General features: G+C 41.1%; 1 protein-coding gene across 6 annotated transcripts in view; it reads left to right on the forward strand.

The window, feature by feature from the left end:
* The first annotated feature begins 3,967 nt into the window (after positions 1-3,967).
* Positions 3,968-22,500, forward strand: part of KDM7A (lysine demethylase 7A) — a 54,299-nt gene continuing 35,766 nt past the window's right edge. For 2 of the 6 annotated variants that reach the window (XM_042470838.1, XM_042470837.1), the window contains exons 1-4: positions 3,968-4,231; positions 17,487-17,572; positions 21,198-21,315; positions 21,715-21,875. In XM_042470838.1, the coding sequence (XP_042326772.1) occupies positions 4,059-4,231; positions 17,487-17,572; positions 21,198-21,315; positions 21,715-21,875 (538 nt within the window). In that variant the 5' untranslated portion in view covers positions 3,968-4,058. The remainder of the gene's footprint in view (positions 4,232-17,486; positions 17,573-21,197; positions 21,316-21,714; positions 21,876-22,500) is intronic. The other 4 variants (XM_042470836.1, XM_042470835.1, XR_006104307.1 and 1 more) reach the window with 3 other exon arrangements.

The following is a 22,500-nucleotide window of genomic DNA, read 5'->3' on the forward strand; positions in this document are numbered from 1 at the left end:
GATATGCATGAAATATGAGGAGTGGAGAGACAAGAACTTTATTAAAAAGTTGAGTCTACATCAAGCTCATATATATACTGAATAAAGATCTAGGCCATGCCAAACATCAAATGAGACTGTTTCACATGTACGCTTATTTAGGATAAATCCATAGCTTGTATCTTCCGGAGCTTGTGGCTGCTTTCAAGTGAACCCTCTGTAAATGGCAGCCAAAGACATTTGCTATATCGCATATTCCAGATGAACCAAAGGGTGAGGATGTACGTATGGCATCAAGGCATTCAAACTTAGTATATCTGCAGCAGCTGCACTGGCAGCCGACCAGGTGCCCAAATGCTATTTTTAATTACCATAAAATGGAGCAGATTGCAGCTGGCCTTGCTGAATAGCGAGGTTTGGCTTATGAGATGGCGAGTTCTTCACAGCTGGGACTTGTCATGCAGCAAAGAGGACAGGTCTCAGAGGCAGCATCATGCTGTCAGTCACCATCTAAAATGTCAAAATTCACTCTGTCAGGCACCGTCTTTTTTTCTAACCCAAACAATGCTGGGACCCCATGAGCCACCGTCTCAGTAAAGATGAAGCTAGCTCAAATGAATATAAGAAATTGGGGTCCTCTGTCCTCCACAGCTGTGGTCTGCCCTCATCAGTACCTCTCCCCTCCCACAGCAGAGCCAGGAACACCATGAGGTTTCCAAATCTCCTTTTCTCTTCTTTTGTGTTATGAGAACATAACACATGGGGGAAGCAAGAGCTGGGCTCTTAACAAGACAAAGCAGGAACTGAGCTTTCAGGAAACCGAGTTACACTATATTCCATAGTATGTTAAAGCCACACAAGTTAAACCAACATAGTACAGTCGGCCCTCTGTATCCACAGATTCTTTATCCACGGATTCAAGCATCCATGGCGTGAATATATATATATATATATATATATAGAGAGAGAGAGAGAGAGAGAGAGAGAGTTTAAATTCCAAATAGTAAACCCATTGTTTTTGCCATTTTATATAAGGGACACCATTTTACAATGCCATTGTATTTCATGGGACTTGAACATCCACACATTTTGGTATCCACAGGGAGTCCTGGAACCAAACCCCAGCAGATAACAAGGACCCACTGTATATGCATTTCTGAAAAGCATATAAACCTGCTTGCCAAATATAACAGCCTGGAGGCTAGTATTCAGGAGGGTATTTAGACCCACTGTTCTGGGTCCTAATGTGTGAAGATATACATGTATAATTGGCAAAGATATCCAGTGAAGGTGTTGTTATATGTTTTCAGATGATATCTCTTTGTCCACAAAATGCTGTCTTCTTGTTTAGCCTAACATTTGATACCTCCCAGATACTACACGATTTGGCTCTCTGAACGATCTGAGATTTTCAGCTACCATCACCTGTTCCCATTGACTATGCAGGCTAGGGGTGATGGGAGTTTGCAGTCCAACAGGATGGGATGGCCACATCAGGATGTAGCCAAGGGGGGGGGGGTTCTGGGGGTCCGGGGACCCCCCTATCCATAGAAAAATTTAAAGGTGTGTGTGCTGCTGCGCCGCCGCAACTCAAGCCCTTATAATGGTGGGCACGTAGTTCGGGACCCCCCGTCCTAAAATCCTAGCTATGGTCCCTTGGCCACATGGCAGCCCATCCTGCCCTAGAAGATTTCAGTACGATAAGGATTTGGTTCCCAACCCATTTAACAGGGGACAGCTCATTTTATACATTTCTGCTCTTCCCAGCTCTAGTCCAGCAGTATAGGTGCCCAAAATACAGGTTATTTGAAGGCCTTATCTTCCCTTGCGTTATGTGGACTTCTGGCTACATACAGATTGGGTCTTTTTCCCTTTCGGGGGGATTTTTGGCAATCACTGGAAAGTCCCAGGGCAGAAAATTGTCATGCCCCCCTCCAATATGTTGCAGCTGCTCATACATGCTCTGACTTTTGTAACAGGCAGGCTCCCTCCTTGCTTGCCATTTGTCAGGCTAGCTGGGGATAATGGGAGTTTGAGTGCAACCAGGAAAGGTTGTGCTTTTGGACCACAATAACATGCTGCTGGCTCCAAAACAGTAATATGGCCCAGAATAGTAGTATGACCAAGCTCTGAGTCCAGCAGCATAGGGAAAGATGTTCTCCAATCCTGTCCTTCTTGCCCTTAAGGCTGTCCGTTTATTTAACTATATTTATTATTTACTTTCTTTGAGGGCTGTTAAGGCAGTGTATATGGCTCTTCTCCTGCCCACTTTTACATCCTTGTGGGGCAGGCCACACTGAAAGCTCAAGTGCTGCGTCCACACTGCAGAAATAATCCAGTTTGATGCTGCTTTAACTGTGCTGGCTCACTGCTATGGAATTCCATAGCATTGAACCAGGATAGTTAAAGCGGCATCAAACCGGACTATTTCTGCAGTGTGGACACAGCCTCTGTCACCCATATATATATATATGGTATTTATACCCCGCCCTTCAGCCCTAAAGGCTATCAGAGTGGCTTACAATTATTATTTTTAATTAGACGGTTATATACATTCTATACAATGTATAATAACTTCCAAAATCCACAAAACGGCGATACCTTTATAGGATCAACCAAAAGTGCAGAAAAATAATTGTTGCAAGCTTTCGAAGCTCCGTTGGTTTCTTTTATATCTGTTTTAATCTATTTTATCTTTTTAACTGTATTCTTATTCTTTTAATGAGTTAATCTATTTTAATATTCTAACAATTTAATTCTGTTTCAACATAAGCCGTTCTGAGTCCCAGTTCTGGGGAAAAGAGCGGGATACAAATACATAAATAAATAATAATAGTAATAATAATAATAATAATAGTGTTTTAATTTAAATGTTGTGAAGACGCTCCGAGTCCCAGTTCTGGGGGAAGAAAGCAGGGTACAAATAAATATGATAGGGCAGGATATAAATAATAATAATAATAATAATAATAATAATAATAATATGTGCTTTAACAACAACAAAAATATGTTTTCAGTCGTGTCAATTAATCTACTTCAGTTTTAGTCTTTCTGGGACCACAGTTCTCCCTGAAAACAGTATGTTTGGTTGCTTCGTTCCCTCAGCTGAGGAAAGTAAGCCACTCTCTCTGAGGTAGAAATAAAAGGCCCTCTGCCTCTGCGACTGTTGTTCAGCATTAGAGCCCTGGCCCCGCCCACCGCCGAAGAAAACAAAGTCAAGCACTTCGGAGTCCTTCGGCAATTTCCGTCTCGTTCGCTCCGTTGCGTAAGACGCGTTGGAGAATTTTTTTCCCCTATGTCCTCGCGGCACCTTCTCTCCCTCCCTCGCCCCCCTCCTCTGCGCGTGCGCGCGCGCCAGGATTCGGAAAGGCGTGCCTCTGTCTCAGGCGAGCTCCGCCTACGAAATTGGAGGGAGGGAGGGAGGGAGAAGAACAGGGGAGGAAGAGCGAAAGGGGCGGAGCCAACGCGTGCCTCTGTCTCAGACGAGCTCCGCCTATGAAATTGGAGCGAAGGGAGGGAGAGGAGGAGGAGGAAGAAGAAGGAGGCTGGTGTTAGCACGTGCTCTTCTCTATTGAGGACCAAAGTGGGTTCGGGGGGAGGGTGAATGAGAGAGAACGGAGGAGAAGGGATGCTGATGATGCCGATGACACGACTTCCGGCAATGGGCGGGCGCGCGCGCGCGCCACCCCTTTGTGTGGGTTTTGACGTGACAGAAGGAGGAGGAGGAGGTTTATTATTACGCTTCCTTATCCTCCCTCCCCTCCCACTTGCTACTGAGGCATCCCTTCTCTTGTACCTCTTCTTAATGCGCATGCTCCGCAATGTACCCTTACGTGACTGTGTCCGCTCGTCTACAGGGAGGGAGCGCCACGCGCACGCACGCCCGTCGTTGATTGGTCGGTTGGGGAACGGGGAGGAGCCCCGGCACGCGCGCGGGCTGCGATTGGTCCCCGGGCGTCTTGATTGACGGGCCGGCGGCAGTTGGTTGGCAGTTGGGGCCGAGGGGGCGGAGGGGAAGGGTGTCTGTCTCGCTCAGTCAGTCAAGGGAAGAAGTGTGAGCGAGAGGGAGTTCTTTAAAGATGGCCGGAGCGGCGGCGGCAACTGCGGCGTCCTCTTCCTCCTCCTCCTCCTCGGCCTCCAACAGCTCCTCCGCCACCGGCTCGACCCCGGTCTATTGCGTCTGCCGGGAGCCTTACGACGTGAGCCGCTTTATGATCGAGTGCGACATATGCAAGGACTGGTTCCACGGCAGGTAAACAAAAGGAATGAGGGAAAGGAGGGATAACTCGGTTTCGTCGCGCTTTAACTCTTTCCTGGCTCAAGGCTGCTATGGAATTCTGGGAGTTGGAGTTTGTTGTGGGGCCCGGAGCGGAGCAACAAACTCCAACTCCCAGAATTCCATAGCAGCCTTGAGCCAGGAAAAGGAAAGAGTTAAAGCGCGACGAAACCTGGTTATTTCTCCAGTGTGTCTCTGTGGGCATTTAAACAAAGGACTAAGTTTCAGGGCTGCCTCGGACCTTCCTGTTCTGGAGCTACATTTACAAAGTTGGGAGCGACAAGACTGAGCGGCGTTTCTGTCCGAGGAACGCGAAGGGGAAGTGTGGCTTTTGATTGACAAGAGAGGCATTTAAATGCCCCGTAGATGTATATCTATGTCTGTATAAAACAAAAACAAGAGTCACGATGGCGAGAGACGGGCCTCTCGGTCTCCCTCTGCTGGCTCTCCAGGGGAAGCTCGTTTTAAAGGGCCAGCAGGCCGCACGCTTCCGCAGATCCTATAAAGGGAGCGAAGGGGGTCTGTCTCTCTCTGGAGTTAAGCCGCACATAATGGTGGCTGCCGCGGCTGCATTGTTCGCCTTTCTTCTGCTGAGCCAGGCTCCAAGGAGGCACCTGCTCCTTGCAGGTGCACAGAGCTATCTCCTCACCAGTGCGACTCTAGGCTGCATCAATAGAAGTATAGTGTCTAGATCAAGGGAAGTCATAGTGCCACTCTATTCTGCTCTAGCCAGACCTCACCTGGAATGTTGTGTCCAGACAGTTCTGGGCACCACAGTTCAAAAAGGACATTGAGAAACTGGAGCGTATCCAAAGGAGGACGACTAAATGGTGAAGGGTCTGGAAAGCATCTTATATGAGGAGCAACTTAGGGAGCTGGGGATGTTTAGCCTGGCTAAGAGGTGATATGATATAGCCCTGTTTAAATACTTGAAGGGATGTCATATTGAGGAGGGAGGAAGCTTGTTTTCTGCTGCTCCAGAGACTAGGACCCAGAGCAATGGATGCAAGCTACAGGAAAAGAGATTCCGCCTCAACATTAGGAGGAACAGCCTGACAGTAAGGGCTGTTTGACAGTGGAACACACTCCTTCCTCGGAGTGTAGTGGAGTCTCCCTCCTTGGAGGTCTTTAAACAGAGACTGGATGGCCATCTGTCGGGGATGCTTTGATGGAGAGTTCCTGCATGGCAGAATGGGGTTGGACTGGATGGCCCTAGTGGTCTCTTCCAACTCTATGATTCTATGGAGCAGTGGTTTCCCCTAATGCAGTGGGCCTTTAATACAGTTGTTATTGTGGTGGCTCCCCAACTGTAAAATTATTTTCGTCACTGCTTCACAACTGTAATTTTGCTACGCATTTTCCAGTGGTCTTAGGCAACCTCTGTGAAAGTGTCCTTCACCCCCCAAAAGGGGTTGCAACCCACAGGTTGAGGGCCGCTGTTGTAGCAGCTTTGCTGAAATAAAGTTGAGCCTACTTCTTCAGCATTGTAGTCAATAGCAAATGGAAATCCATGCCCAATAGTGGTAGAATCCAAAGACACAGCCGTGTCAGTCTGGAAAATCAGGCTGCAGAGGGATCTTGCAGCACCTTTGAGACTAAGTGAAATAAAGGGGAATGAAATAAGCTCTCTGAAGATGCCAGCCACAGATGCGGGCAGAACGTCAGGAATGAACTCTTCCAGAACATGGCCATGTAGCCCAAAAACACCACAAAGACTATGAAATAAAGAAGTCAGTAGCATGAGCTTTCATAGACTTGAACCTACTTCAAAACAAAACTGTAGACCCTTTAGTGGTAGAATTCACAGACATAACCATGTTAGTCTGGAAAATCATGATGCAAAAGATGTCGGCAGCATAAACCATAGAATCATAGAGTTGGAAGGGACCACAAGGGCATCCTGTCCAGCCCCCTGAGCTTTCATATTTTATTTATTTATCAAATTTATACCCTGCTCTTCAGCCACAAAGGCTCTCCAAGTGTCTGAGGCTTCATAGGCGCAGGAGGAAAGAAACTAAAGGCCCTATAGTGGTAATTTTCATAGACTTAGCCGTGTTGGTCTGGAAAATCCGTATGTAAAAGAAGTTGGCTGCACGGGCTTTCATAGACTTGATCCTACTTCTTCAGATGGAAACAATGCACCAGAGGAAGTCTACAGAAACCCATGCTAACAACTTCTGTCTTTTAGTTAGTCTCAAAGGTATGTTGCAAGATCCCCTTGCATTATGATTTTCCAAACTAACATGGCTCTGTCTTTGAATTCTACCACTATAGGGCCTTTAGTTCCTTTTCTTATTGACAACAGCGCTGAGAAAGTAGGCTCAAATCTACGAAAGCTCATGCTACCAACTTGTTTATTTCAGTTAGTCCCAAAGATCCTACATGTGATTTTGTGTTTCTCTTCTAATATATTCAGTGTGTTCTGTGACAGTGGGAATATTAATAAAGCTGGTGATCCTATACATGTAGCAGAGTAGCCTTACTCGGTAGCAGGGCTCACTTCTGAGTAGAATTGCACCAGAACAAAAGCACACACAGAATGAAGTTGTTTACTTCTATTACTACAGAAAAGTTGGGAAATAAAGACTGCTCCAACTGAATTAAATCCAAATATGTAAACTAAGGGTTTTGAAATGGCCTTATAAGCAGTTGTTGACAAAGATGATGAAACCATTACATTCTCTGTCAAGTCCTGTTGAGCGGCAGTAATATTTGTATTGATGTTGTGGATTTGTGTTTTTAACTCCTTCAAAAAATGTTCTTTTTTAATTAATTGAACTGAAAGCTCAAAAGAAGGCATGGGATAGACAGTGAAACTGTCTGGATGGATGTAAATTTTGAATAAAGATCAACTAGTTACTTGAGAGAGCTATTGTGTGACAGACTATATGCACAAGTAGCAACATTCTTAATTATTCTTGAGAAAAGATTTCGTTGGAAAGAAGCCAACCAACTGTAATCTATTCTTTTTACTAACTCAGTATCAGATCATAGTTTCTTTAATTACTGTATGTAATGTCTAAATTGCACCTAGCCACATGTTGTTCAAGATCTGCTACAATCCTCTACTTGCTTACCTAACAGTAAGTGGCACTTGCTTATAAAGTATATATATATATTAGACTGTGCTGTAATAGTGTTTTGCTTCTGTTGGCATTTGCTTTTTTATATGCCTCTCTCCTGAAGCTGCAGTGGCAGCCAGCCAGATTAGGAACAAAATTGCTGTTGCTCACTTGCTGTTGTCATTTTAGAGCTACACTGACATTCATAAGCAGGACACTATAACTTTATTGAATTTGGATTGCCATAGATGTATGTAGTGATGGTTGTATTGTCCTTTCCTGGTGAATTCTCTTTGTTCGTTATAATACCAGCCAGAATGAGGCTGAATGTGGTTTGCCCAAGATCATGCAGTGGGTTTCCATGGCCAAGATTTGAACCCTGGTCTACAGAGTTGTAGTCCAACACTCAAACCACTACACCATGCTGGCCATCAGACTGTATGTTTAATGGATCATTATTTTTACTTGTTCAGCTACAAAATCTGAAATAGCTTGTAAACTCATTAATATTTTAATTACTTCTTGAGCCCCCAGAGTGTCAGATTAGGTTAGGAATTGTATTTTGGAGACTTACATTGTGCTTTCTGGATCTGAGATGCCCTATGTATTTTCTTTTCTTACAGGACTTAGGGAGACTGTGATTTACCTAAAATGTGGCATGTTGTGTATAGCATCCTATAATCTCTTGAATCATTTAAACGGATCTCTTTGCCACACATGCAGCTTTTGCATGGCATGTATCTAAGGGCCAGGTACCATAGTGGCTTTCCTTTAAAGGAGATGCTTGCATAGTAGACCTTTTCTGTATTTCTGTATCCTGGTATCATATTCAGATTGGGTCTAAGTTTACATCTAGCTTGCAAAAATAGACAGGATGTTTCAAACTTCAAATGACTTTGGCTGTAAGCTAATATTCCTGTAACATCTGGATGCAGGTGTTCTGTCTTGGTTCTTCTAAAGTATATATGGCTTTCATATGATGTTTATTACAGACATAAACCTATAAATTCAAACAAGAAATGTCTGCATATTGATGTTCCATGCTCTCTGTTTATACACAAAATAAACTGACCTCTGAAGAGTTTTTCATAATATAACACTGGCAGGAAGCCTCTTAGAATATACTTTGTATTTGCATATTTTTCAAGCATTTGATTCTAATTTTTATTGCAAGAGAACAGATGTAAGGTACACTCCTGTCCATATTGTGAATCCCAAGGAACTTGGTGGTATGTACTTCTGAACAAGCATATTATTATTATTATTATTATTATTATTATTATTATTATTACGGTATTTATACCCTGCCCTTCAGCCCTAAAGGCTATCAGAGCGGCTAAAACTGGAACCACAATCAATTTCATATTTTTAGAATTGGGCTGTAATATAGGTTAACTTTGCAAGAGTGTATGTGATTCTATACTTGAACTGTCCTCATTTAGACCCTTGTTAGTACAGTACTTGAAATGAATTGGCTTATCAGCTTGCTGTGCTGCTTGTGAACAATCTGTTCTTTAGAGTTGGCTGCCTCATATCTTACATAATATTTCAGAACTACTCCAGGAGACTTTGTATTTGCAAGATACTGTTTTTATGCTCACGTTTATCTGTGTAGGTGGTGCACATGCACTCCCTGCTGAAGTGGAGGTCAAGCTCACTGCCAAAGCAGATGACCAGTGTTGTCAGTTTGGGGAGTGCAGATCTGTTTTGGTGTGTGTGTGTTTGTGGGGGGTTGATACAGAAAGGTAAATCAGATTTAGTGTGAGAATTCAAAAATGGTGCCGAGGGTGGGTATGGGGGGGGGGGGGGTTGGTTATTTGATTTTGACACCTTCTTAATATTGATAGTGTTTTTCTGTCTGATATAAATAAACTTTCTTGGTGGATTTAGGAGAATAAAATTATCTCACAGTCTGGCACACCTTTCTAAAAACATGTATCTCTGTAGTGCTATGATGAAGTAGTGGTGATCAAGATTAGTTGTTTGTCCCATCTAAATATATAGTGCTGCTAAGGCTGATAAAACCTGCAAAACAACCAGACTGCTATGACATTAGACATGCTTATTACCCCTGTAGGCACATAGGACAGATATTTATTTTCCTTTCTCTAATCCATACATCACTTTCTGTTTCATACAATGACTATTTTGCTTCTTATATAGAGCTCTGTTTCATACTACACAATTATAGCACTTTACCACATGCCAGCTCACCACCCTATGGAATTCTGGGATTTGTAGTTTTCCAAACCATTTAGAATTCTCTGCCAGAGAGCCTTAATGACTCACCAAACTACAAATCTCAAGATTCCAGAGGATTTTGACACAATAGTTAAAACAGCATCAAGGTGCTATAATTGTATCAAGTGAAAGAGACCTTAAATTTGTTCCACATAGCCATTTGTTGTTTCTAGCCATGTGAGGTCTCTGATAAAATCAAGTAGCACATACTGTTTTTATAATTGACAAACATAAGCCAGATGTCTATCTTCTTTCTCTTGCATGGGCCTCCCCCCTAAATTTCTGTTTTTTTACCTCATTCTTGTTAATCTAGATGTATAGTGTAATCCTGTGTGTGTTTACCCTGCTGCAAGTCCCTCTAAAATGAGTGAAACTTACTCCCTTCTAAACGTGCATAAGATAGTAGCCTAAGTGTATTTCAAATAAGAATATAATAACATTCTGAATTTTCAGTTTAGAAATTTGTCTCTATTGCTCTAGGCAACTGGTTCTTTTGACAGAATGAACTGTATTTGTACATTTCTAGCTTTTCTGTTCACTAGCAGATTTAACTTGACTTGTCTTGGGAGTACTTCCATCTTCCACGTAACATCCCTTCAAGTATTTGGGAGGTGCTAAGAAAACATTATGAAATTCATGGGGTTGCCATATGTTGACATGCGACTTGAAGGAACATACATTCTCAATAATCAGCTTCAGTTGAATTCCTTCAGGCTTAGTTTCATCCTTTATCATCTTTGCTGCCTCCTCTGGACATGTTCTAGCTTGTCAGTATATTTAAACTGTAGTGTCCAGAATTGGGCACAGTGCTCCAAGTGATGTGTGACCAAAACAATTCATGCTATACTACTTATCTACCAGTCCTGTACTGTAATTTGATAGATAGATAAGATTAGCCTGGCAAGACTTGTTTCTGAGAAGCCCAGTCGCAGTGATCATAGATCATTTGGTTACTCTGTTGTAGAGCCTTTCCTAGCATCAACATCAAGCTGACCTGTCAATAGTGTGCAGGGTTCTCAAAGAATGATAGATAGCCTTGAAATTATTTCTCCTAGAACTTTTAGGTGTAGTACAGTAGCTAGGTTTTCTTGTACCATTGCCTTATCTATCTAGGGCTGAATCATTTACTCTGTTCTCACTAAACTGAGCCCTGTTTTCACAGATGTTATTTATGCATGATTTAGAATGACAGTATAAATTCCCTTGATTGTCTTCCTGTGTTCTAGCCAACATTCCATTTTTGTCATTGCACCTAGTTTAGAAATCTATATTGAGGTCTCCCCAAACAATAATCTTGGGCCAAATAAAGAAACAATGTTCACTCTCTTCAAGGAGGGAGATTGACAGGCCTGGGAGGGCATGACATCAGCAGATTCCCTAGCACACTTGGCTCTCATCAAGATAGGAAAGCTGTAGAGTGTGACAATTTGTAGAAACTACACCAATCTCCTGTTCCCACTTCTCAAATGTTGAACTGAGTACTCAAGGAGACAGTTGAGAAAGGCTAATTCCCTGTTTCCTAAACTAGCTTAACTAAAAGTTGGCCAGAATGATCATAAAACCTATCAATGACTTTCATATGTTGTACAGATAAAAATGAAACTGGAAGCACAGCTAGTTAACACAGTTTACCCACTGTATAATTATTATAGAGTAATGGTCTCAAGCGTGGGCTCAGCTTCTGTATTTTCTCACTAGTAGCAGGCATTAAAATATGAGGTGGATTCTTGAAATTCAGGAAAATATGGATTTCCTTTGGGTACCATATAAACTAACATCAAAATTTACTAACCAAATATGTAATTCCTTAGAAGTTTCAAATCTTCAGGTTTGCATCACACTAATACTAGGAGTTCTATACAGATAGCACTTGCTTCCCAGGTCAAGGTCTCTCTGAATGAAATTAATATTTAATATCCATTAGTCTGGCATTAAGTAAAGTAGGCCTTTAAATTGGTGATTCTTGTGGAAAATGTTGAGTTCATTCTTCCTCAGCAGGGCATAGTGCTGACGTTGTCACAAAAGCAATGTAAAATCACCTTCACATTTTTAAAAAGCCAACTAGAGTAAGAAAGTATTATAAATTTTTAATATAATATGGAACAAAATATATTTTCACATAAAGTATATGGCTTACTGTAAATGTTTTGTTGAGCTCGGCTGATATATTATATTTTACATTTTATTTGCTTTAAGACTGTTCAAAATATAATATGTAGAAGGAAAAGGATAACATTCTGTGTACCAAAAGCTTCAAATGTGGGATCTCTTACTGGCCTAGTTATTTTATAAACACAAACTCTTATACAGAATTTGTAGCCCTAAGCCTATTAATGAGAGCTGGGATAGTTAAATGGATTTGCTGAGCCAAGTTATTCTTCTTTCTTTCTACCTTTCCCTTTCCAGTCTAAACAGCTAAAGCAAAGGTGGGCAATTATGGTGGCTCTTGAGGCTAGGTTCTGCCCTGGCACTTTCCTGTCTACTTGGTAGACAGCCAAAAATGCCCCCTCACGAAAAACACAAACAAACTCAGAAGTGTCTGGAGGTCTGTTTTAGGTTTTGAAAAGAGGTGTTTTTGCATATTAAATACTGCAGAGAGGCCCTGTCACCTGATCAGAAGCAAAATTTGCTGCAGGTTTCTAGAAGAGGCAATTCATCTTTTTTTCCCTTGTGAAATGGTGGTGAACATCCAGCCTGAAGGAAGTGACATGCATTCATCCTCTTTTGAGGAAATATTTTTTTGTAATTTCCTAGACAGAAGATACATTTTGGGAAACAGGAATATCCAGCTGAGACAGTCCTGCTAGTCAGTAGCAAACCTTTCTAAACAGAAATGAACTTCAGAAGCCTCTTTGAGGATAGTAATTCGTTTATTTTATGGCTACTAGTTTTTATATTTTAAAAAAGATAACCAGGGTAGGAGTGCAATCCAGTAAGGAGATGGTGTTCATTGTGATGAGAAGACACTTTGCTATGTCATTTCTCTTGGGAACAAGGCCTGCTTAAGGCAGTAGGCTATGCTATTTGATTCAGGGAGAAGGATTTCTACATATGAGAAAGTGGTCTCTTATTTTTGGGCACTTTCAGGTATGAAATACTCTTAAGATCCAAAACACACTGCAGAAATAATCCAGTTTGAGATCAGTTTCACTGCCCTGGCCCAGTGCTACAGAATCCAGGGAGCTGTAGTTTATTGTGGTACCAGAGCTCTTTGACAGATAAGGCTAAATGCCTTACAAAACTACTGTTCCCAGAGTTCCTTAGCATTGAGCCAGGGCAGCTCCAATTCTGGGAACTGTAGTTTTGTGAGACATTTAGCCTTATCTGTCAGAAGCTCTGGTGCCAGATCCTGATAAATCTTATTTTCTAGGACAACTGATATCTTGTCTTCCTTCTCTGTACATGCTGTTCAGGTTCTTGTCCATTTTGGAATGGCAAATTTATAAACTGCTGGATTTTATTCTCATCACATCTTTGCCCTCCAATGTATGCACAGTGCATTCAGTGCCTGTTAAGCAGGGCTCTTTTTCAAGTGAGAGAACCTATTTACAACTCTATGGCATCTCATTTTTCACCAGTGAACATGAAATAGAGGTCAGAAGCCTGTACCATGCTTTAGCTCAAAGAGTGGTTCATATTGAAGTGGCACCCACCTAGATTACTCATTGATCCTCCTTGGCCAAGGACAAAAGTAGAGGAAGTGTAACAGGCACCCCCCCCCCCATTTTTTAAAAACTTGTGTTAGTATTGGCAAGTTAGGAATATGCACATTTCCCAGATCATTTGTACCCTGGACAGAAAAAAAAGCATGAGTGGATGTTAATCTGAAATGACCTTAGGTAGTACTTCATGCTAGCATTCCATGCTAGGCTACTTTTGTGAAAACTGTTGCAACTGTGAAATTAATGATCCAATTTGAGTATGTTGTTACCAAACATAGTAAGAGCATAAGTCTGTCTTTGACAAGTAGAGTGCTTTATAGCAGGGATGAAGGACCTTTGGCCTGTGGAACTAATTCGGCTGGCAAAGGTTCTCAACCCAGCTGTCAAAGCTTTTACTGGAAACCATGAAAGTCCCCAGTGTAGTTCTCTGAGCTTTCAACTAAGCTTGCCCCACACCTACTTTTCTAATTTGAAGTTTTGATCCCACTTTTACTCCTTTGTTGCACTGATCTCTGTTTTCCAATCTTCCATACCCTATCCTTTAAATGTTTTTTTCAACAGCTAAATCTTGCCCAAACAAAGAAGATCTTTGGACTCCAGATTCTATAGTTTGCCTGATTTTGATATTTTAAAGTACTGAGCTGTGATGCTAGACATTTGTGGTATGAAATGGGGCTTACTTCATAAGCATGAATAGTTTGACTCAGATAACTTGTTTTGGCAATACTCACTTTGCTTTTCGACCTGTCCATTGTTGGAATGTGGCCCTGAGAGCTTCCCCAAATTTGAATGTGGCCTTCAGGAAGAAAAGGGTTCACCATTACTAAGTGTTTGAGTGATCAAAGTACTGTCAACTGTAGAAAAAATATGGTTCCAGCCTGCTTATTATTTTAGTCAGTAAAAACCACATTATATACAGTAGCAATGGTGGCACATGCAAAATGCTGTTTTGGATCACTTGTGGGCAGAATTGGGTGTCTTTGCATCTAACACTATTAGACATCATAATGGAAGGAAAAGAATATTACTGACCAGTGCCTACATATACATTGTTGTTTGAATCATTGTGCCCCATAAAGTGGTCCATATTTTCAGTAGCCATGATTCTAGTCATAACAAGTAATAAGTGCAAGTAATAACAATAAAATACCCCCTACCTTGTTTCTCATAAAGTGTAATGCAGGCGCCCCCAAATTTTACTCTCCAGATCTTTTGGACTACAGCTTTGATGATCCTCTAGTCAGCACAGTGTAGTGGGGAAATGCTGGGGTGGTGTTTGTAATAGCAATAGCAGCTAATTTCTATACAGTACTGCTTAATACAGAGCTCAGTAGTCTGTAAGTGGTTTACAACATATAAGCTAATTTCCCCCAACAACCTGGGTACTCATTTTAGAGACCTCGGAAGGATGCTCAGCTGAGTCAACCCTGAGCCCCTGTCTGGGATTGAATTTATGAGTGAGTGGCTGCCGTACTGGCATTTAACCACTGCTCCACCAGGGCTCCCTAGATTTGGATTCAGTGTAGTAGACATGACATTGCGGATGATCTTTGCAGTGTAGTAGAAACCATAATGTTGGATGAAAATATAGCAATATTTTAATGTTGGTTATAGAGAACATCAAGCGGTGTTACTTGAAACTTTTATGATCTGAAGAAATCATGGGTTTTCCCTGGACTGCAGGTGATCGTAACAGGATACTACACCTGGAATGCATTTGTGGCTTTGCTACCATGGCTTAATCTGTGGCAGTGCAAACTGTGCTAGGTGAGGCTTCATTTATTTTGTTGACATGAAGGACTTGGCAATATAGTGCCAGAAGTAAAAATCATTTCCAGAAACCATGACTGGGAAATTTAAGCAACTGTATGCAGATGACACAATAAAAATAAAATCTGCAAGATGCATGATGGAATAATTCTGGGATAAACAAAACAAAATACAGAGCTACTGTTGGGATATTTATGAGTTCAGAAGAGCAGCGATAGAAGTTACAGTACCTAATAATGGCAAAGTATGGCTGGTCTGATGTGGCCAGAGGTTTGCAGATGGCTGGTAAACAAAGGAGACAAATTGTACACTGAAATATGAAAACTGGTTCAGCAGTACTACATGTGGAAAGGAGTTTGGGGCTATTGTTCATCATAAATTGAACATGTGCCAGCATGTGCTGCTGCAGCAAAGAAGGCAAATACTCTCTTAGTCTGTATTAATAGAAGCATAGTTTCCAAGTTGAGGAATAATGGGCCCACTATATTCTGTGCTGGTCAGGCCTCATTTGGAGTACTGTATTCAGTTCTGGGCATGCCATTTTAAGGATATAGACAATTTGGAGCAAGTTCAGAGAAGGCTAAAGAGGATGATGAGAGGTATGGAGAACAAAACATGAGGAAAGGTTGAAGGAGCTGGGCATGTTCAGCTAGATGAAGAGAAGACTGAGGGGTGACATGACTGCACTCTTAAACTACCTTAAGGCTATTACATAGAGGAAGGGGCAGACCTGTTCTCTCCTTCCCCAGAAGTTAGGATCAGGTATAATGGTTTGAAGTAACAGGAGAGTAGATTTCAACTCAATGTTAGAAGGAGCATCTTGACAGTAAGAATGGTTCGGCCATGGATTCAATTGCCTAGAGAGGTGGCAGGGGTCTCCTTTTCCAGACATCTTCAGAAACAGTCTGGAAAGCTGCCTCTTGGGGCTGCTTTAGCTAGGGATCTTGCATTGAGTAGAGTGGTGGACTAGATGGCCCATGAAACCCCTTCCAACCCTATGAATTTATGACTCTGTGGTCCAAAGTGAATTAATTATGCATTTCATGTTGAGATCAATGGGACTTGTTTAGTCTGGATATTATCTGCAATAAATAATGGGTAAAACATATTTTCCCATATTTGTTGGCATATTTTAGTTAACACCAGAAATGATTCTGCCTGTGTAGATTGGAGCAGTTCAGTTGGAATATCATCTATTCCTGATGACCCCATACAAGTGAGTTCAGAAAGTGAGGAGACACTAGGGACTACATTGTAAACATATGATGTTTAAAGAATTGCAGAAGAAAATCAGTGCGTGCTTTATAGACTATAGCAAAGGCTTTGACTGAATAGATCATGAAAAGTTATGGAATGCTCTTAAAGAAATGGGAGTGTCACTACATTTGATAGTCCTGATGAGGAATCTGTATTCAGAACAGTGGTTCCCAACCTGTGGGTCGGGACCCCTTTGGGGGTCGAATGACTCTTTCACAGGGGTCACCTAAGACCATTGGAAATAACATATTTGCATATAGCAATGAAAATAATTTTATGGCTGGGGGTCACCACAACGTTAGGAACTATATTAAAGGGTCACGACATTAGGAAGGTTGAGAACCACTGATTTAGAACAAGAGGCTATTGTTACAACAGAATATGGAGAAACAGAATGGGTCCCAATTGGCAAAGGCGTAATGCAAGGTTGCATTCTATTGCCCTGTTTGTTAAATATCATATGAAGAGCGGGCTTAGACTTAGAAGAAAATTCCCCATACCTTCGATCAAACATTGGCCAGAATGACGGCTGCAGCTAAGAAATCAGAAGAGGACTAGGAATAGGAAGCGGAACTATGAAAGAACTAGACAAGATCCTAAAGATATACAACTGAGCACTAAAGTTAGAATCGTCCAAGCCATTGTATTTCCCATCACCATGTATGCATGTGAGAGCTGGACAGTGAAGAAAGCTGACAGAAAGAAAATCAGTTCATTTGAGATATCATGTTGGAGAAGAGTGCTGAGGATACCATGGGTAGCCAAAACCACAAACAAATGGGTCCTTGGTCAGATCAAGCCTAAATACTCCCTGGAAGTAACAAACTGTGACTGTCATACTTTGGCCACATCATGAGAAGGCATGGCACATTAGAAAATACAGTAATATTCAGAAAGATAGAAGGTAGTAGGAACAGAGGAAGGCTATTCACCAGATGGCTGGACTCAAATCAGGGAGGCCATGAGCATAAATCTGCAGGACCTAAGCAGAGCAGTGGAAGAAGGGAGTCTTGGAGGTGTCTCATCCAAAGGGTCACCATGAGTCAGGGTTGACTCAAGGGCAGTTAGCAGCAACAACAAAAGAATATTTTACTTTCTAGTGGCAAAGGGAGGGAGGGCTTGTTCCATGCCTGGGATCCAGAATGTTATGAAATTGTTATATTTAACTCCTGATAATTTTCTGATAAATGTGCAGTTTACAACTTAGAGTTCCTGAAGATTTTTTCTTCTTCTTTTTAGTTGTGTCCGAGTAGAAGAGCACCATGCTGTTGATATTGACCTGTACCACTGTCCCAATTGTGCAGTTCTTCATGGACCCTCCTTAAGTAAGTAATGGCTTTTAAAGCAGTGATGCTCTTTATTTATGGAATCGTTTACATCTCGACATTCCTTTAAAAGGTTGCCAGTGCAGAGTATAAGCATAATACAATACAGATACAGTAAAATTGTGCATCATATATATTTTTAGTACATCGAGACAGCAAATATGTTTTTAACTCTTTTCTAATTGTATTTTTTCTGTTATTTTATTTCTTTACCTACTTATCAATTTTCAGCTGTGCTTCCTTGAAAACATGCCTGTCCTCTTCATTTGTTCTTCATTTAGCTCTTGCTTTGCCTTACCATTTGACTTACTATCTAAGCAAATTTCTTAAAATTACCAAGGTGTAACATTTGTATTTAAATGTTTTCTGCTCAGGACTCAGACCTTCCATTGAACTTGGATCAAGGATAACTTCACAGCTTCTTTCAGCACTTGCCATGTTCCTTTGAAGGAGGGATTATCTCATACTCCAGAAAATCCTCTGTCTTTCTCTTCACCCAGGTCCAGGGTGCAAAGCTAATTCGTAAAATACATAATGCTGTAACCTGTCCCATTTTATTTACTGCCCACCATAATAAACTAAGGAATGCAGTGGCTTAAGTGGTTAAGACGCTGACTCTGTTGATTGCAAGATTGGCAGGTTGAGGCTCAGGTGCCTCATGATGGGATGAGCTCCCATCACTAGTCCCAGTTTATGCAAACCTAGCAGTTTGAAAGCATGCAAATGCAAGTAGATAAATAGGCACTCCGGAGGGAAGGTAAACAGCATTCTGTGCAGTCATGCTGGCTACATGATCACAGAGTGGTCTCTGACAATGCGGGCTCTTTGGCTTAGTAACAGAGATGAGCACTGCCTCCTATGGTCAGACATGACTTGACAACCTTGTCAATGGGGAATACCTTTACCTTTAACTTTTATAATAAACGATAGTCCTAAAGAATGAGTTGCTCTCCCAGGAGAGCTGTTATTACTATGTCTGGGTAGTTTAGCATTTTTTTCTGGTTATTGACAACTTATATGCCTATCATAGAATCATAGAGTTGGAAGAGACCATAATGGCCATCCAGTTCAACCTCCTGCCATGCGAGAACTCACAATCAAGGAACCACTGACAAATGACCATCCGGCCTCTGTATAAAACCTCCAAAGAAGGAGACTCCACCACACTCCATGGGAGTGTGTTCCACTGTCAAACTGCTCTTACCATCAGGAAGTTCCTCCTAATGTTTAGGTGGAATCTCTTTTCCTGTAACTTACATCCATTGTTCTGTGTTCCTCATGTTCTCTACATATGCTAGAATTAGATTTACCATAATCTCTTACGAGGCCTACTTGTTCTTTTGCTATCAGACTTAGGCCTCATACACACTGGTGGTGAAATGCCACTCCTCTTTGCTGCACAGCTGTGCAGCAGCAGCCACACACGGCTGCACAGATGCACACTAAAAAAGGAGCTGCTCTAGGTGGCTCCTTTTTTTTGCAGCGTCATAAGGGCTGTGAAACAGGCCTATGATCCGTTCCGAATCCCTCACGTAAGGGGAAAAACGCGTATGCTCGAGCCCCATTAGAAGTAATGGTGCACCGAGGCTTCTTCCGGCGCTGGAAGCTGCGTAAGGTGCACTGTATATAGTAGAAACCATATATAATTAATTAATTTTGGTGAAATGTATCTTGCCAGTAATCGTCATACCTCTGCTACTTTTTACATTCCTGGCTGAATCATTCCTAGTAGGAATATCACTTTAACTCCTTGCCTTTGCTTGATGTTCCAGAGCCACCGGTTTGATTCCTTATGTATTCAATGCCATTTTCAGGTCTAAGAATCAGGTTCCAAGATGCTAGACACAAGTGGCAGAAAGCATCCTTAAGTTAGTGCTCTCTTGCATGCATAATATAGCCCTGTGTCATGCTGGAAATCAATTTATATCATGCTAGTGTAGCAGAGGGCTTCCTTTTTAGTAACAGAGAACCAAGAGGACCAGTTTACAAACTACTGGTAGTTTTCTGAAGTACTGTATTAGAGGAAAACTGCTAGGTAATCTGATCATACAAAATGATAGTCCTGAAAAAATCTCTGTGGGAGGACTATAGTAAATGGATTTCTGAACTAGCTTATGCTCTGATAATCTTCCATAGTGGTAATAATGGAGATAGCTCTCTCCTGAATTCATGCATCTTGTTTATCTACTTAATAACTATATCTGTATAGTTCTCCAAGAATATCAGTGTAATACAGTCAATATTGAAGTAGGAAATAATGCAATCACTCTTATCAAATACTGTTGAAGGATTGCTCTTGGAAATGTATTGTGAAGCAGAGTGCTTGAAACTATTTCTAAATATCAGTTTAACCCGTTTATTAAACAAATTATATGGTATTGCTTTTCATATTGGGTCATAACATTTAACTGATCAAAAGTGTGTTATTCTAATGTTTACTCAGAGGCTAATATATCATTTCAGGATAATTGTTTATTGTTTGTGGAACTCCCTTGAAGTTACAGTTTGATTTGTTGTGGATCAGTTAGCCTATTGATTCATTTTGTCCAGTTGGTCTTTACTGAATATCATATTACATAGTTTGTTTTCCATCGCCTGAATTCTGTTGAAATTACATCTTGTTTTCTTTCTGTTGTTAAATCCAGCTAATTCTTTTTAGAGTAAATATTAAGCATTTTGGATTGAGTAATTCTTTGTAAAATTACTTGTAAGTTTCACAACCTTTTAAACAGAGAAACTGATTTTTTTTTTAGAGGAGTTCAGTTACATCCGAAGCTTTGTCTTGCATCTTTTGTAGTGCAGCTGCCTACCTTAATAACTGTCAGATGCCTTTGGCTGCTTTCCAAAGTGGTCATTGAGCTTAAAGGAACAGGTGTGTCCATATGGAAAAAAATGATATGCATCAATCTGCAAAAAATTACACACAAAGTTGGTGCACACAAAACGGTTCCTACATGGAGTCTGCTTTAAATGGTTTCCTGTGTTGAGCCATTACATACAATGTTGTGTGCATACAGCTTTTGTTGGAATACATTTTTACATGCTGGCCATGTGAATTAGCCCAACCCAGTTTATTTAGCAGTGCTAAGTAGAACAGTAGCTGTTTGATTACTGTGCAGTTTGCCTTGTGGCATATGTGTTGATTTATTCAGATTTCAGACTTCTTTTTAGCAGTAAATGTGATTGATGTTGAGAAAGTTGGACTGTCAAACATGTCTTGTAGTAACACTTCTACTCATTCAGGTCCAAAACACACTGCAGAAATAATCACATCAAATATACACAAGTTAAAAACAGACTAAAAACCAACTGAGTCATGCATATGCACAGTACACATTCGCTTACCTGTTTATTACATCTGTAACAAACCTTTCTTCCAGGGAGCCCAAGGTGGTATATTTTATTCCATCCCCCCCCCCCCCCGCCCCTGCACTTTTCTTTTTTTACTTTTAGTAGCCCTGTAAGATGTAAATAGCCCAAGGTCACCCAGTCAGCTTTATGGATAGATTGGAATTTGAACCTATGTCTCCTCAGTATTAGTCTGACACTCTAATTATTGCAGCACAAATGTGTTAGCTGCAATTAATTTTAAAGGTTAATTAAAATTTTATTTCTTACTGTCTAGTGAAGAAGAGAAGGAACTGGCATAGACATGACTATACAGAATTGGATGATGGTTCCAAACCAGTTCAAGCTGGAACACAAACATTTATTAAACAGCTACGTGCTCGTTCATTCCCAAGGTAAGAGTTGCATTAGAAATCGTGTGAAATGGGGAAAGTGTGCTTGCTCTAGCTTCTTCAAACAATGTTTCTGCATTCATGCCTTAAAAACTTATATTTTAGACCCTGATTGTTCAGGCTGTTCTGCAAATGCTGTTAACTTTGGTAGATCAGGATTGCAGTGATATTTTACATTACAGTCAGGATTAAGCCAGCTGTTGAAAATACCTAATACATCACTGCAGATGTTGGGGAGGGCAGAAGTTTTACATTTCACAACAAATACAAGATGCTTCCGTTGTCTTACTTAACTGCAGCTATTACACAGTTAGTTACTGCTCTTGGATCAAGTGTCAGTAAATGCTCAAGTTTTTGTTAAAATCTACTCTTAGTTGATTTTAAATGTGTTTTCTTTTCTAGTGCTGATGAAATAATTTTGAAAATGCAAGGCAGCCAGTTGACACAGAGATACCTGGAAAAGCATGGGTTTGATGTTCCCATTATGGTTCCTAAATTAGACGGCTTAGGTCTCAGACTTCCACCCTCTAGTTTTTCTGTTCTGGATGTGGAACAATATGTAGGTATGTATAAGGATACTGTCAAAGTTTAAAGTTAAAAAACAAACAAACTTCAGGATTTAATCTGATAATCTTTTAGAAGGATGTTTAGACCATTTTTTCTGTAGTTGAAGCATACTCCATAAAAGTCCCACTCTGGAAGGGCCTGCTTTTTATTTCTTAGCTATTTTAAAAAAAAATGTTTTGCTTTTTCACTTCCCCTTTACCTGTTGCTCATTCCAGTCTTTTTTTCTAAGCCTTTTTTTTTTTTAAAAGCAGCTCTATAGCAAGTATAGAAGTGTGGTTATTGGCCTTGGAAGCAGTAGCCCCACTACCTCAGGTAGCTTCTCCTGAAGTGATGGTAAGGCACTGGCACTCTGGATAGATGTCAGAGGTAACTTGACTAGGCTAGGGGGAGGAAGCAGAGGCTGCAAAGATGAGGAAGGTGGTAATGTACTCTGGATACCTGGGACTTGGCAACATGTTGTTGTTATGACAGAGACTACTGCTTCCTCTTCCCCTTTGTCTTCCTTTTGTGGAGCTTGTGGTGAGGCAAAGCAGTAGCACCCTGGAAGCTGCAGCTAGTGTCACTGTTCTGGGACTTCACAGGAGAGGCAGTTTTTGCCAGGAGAATGTTATGGGGTTCCAC

This window comes from Sceloporus undulatus, chromosome 5 (assembly GCF_019175285.1).
Source record: "Sceloporus undulatus isolate JIND9_A2432 ecotype Alabama chromosome 5, SceUnd_v1.1, whole genome shotgun sequence".
Classification (NCBI taxonomy): Eukaryota; Metazoa; Chordata; class Lepidosauria; order Squamata; family Phrynosomatidae; genus Sceloporus; species Sceloporus undulatus.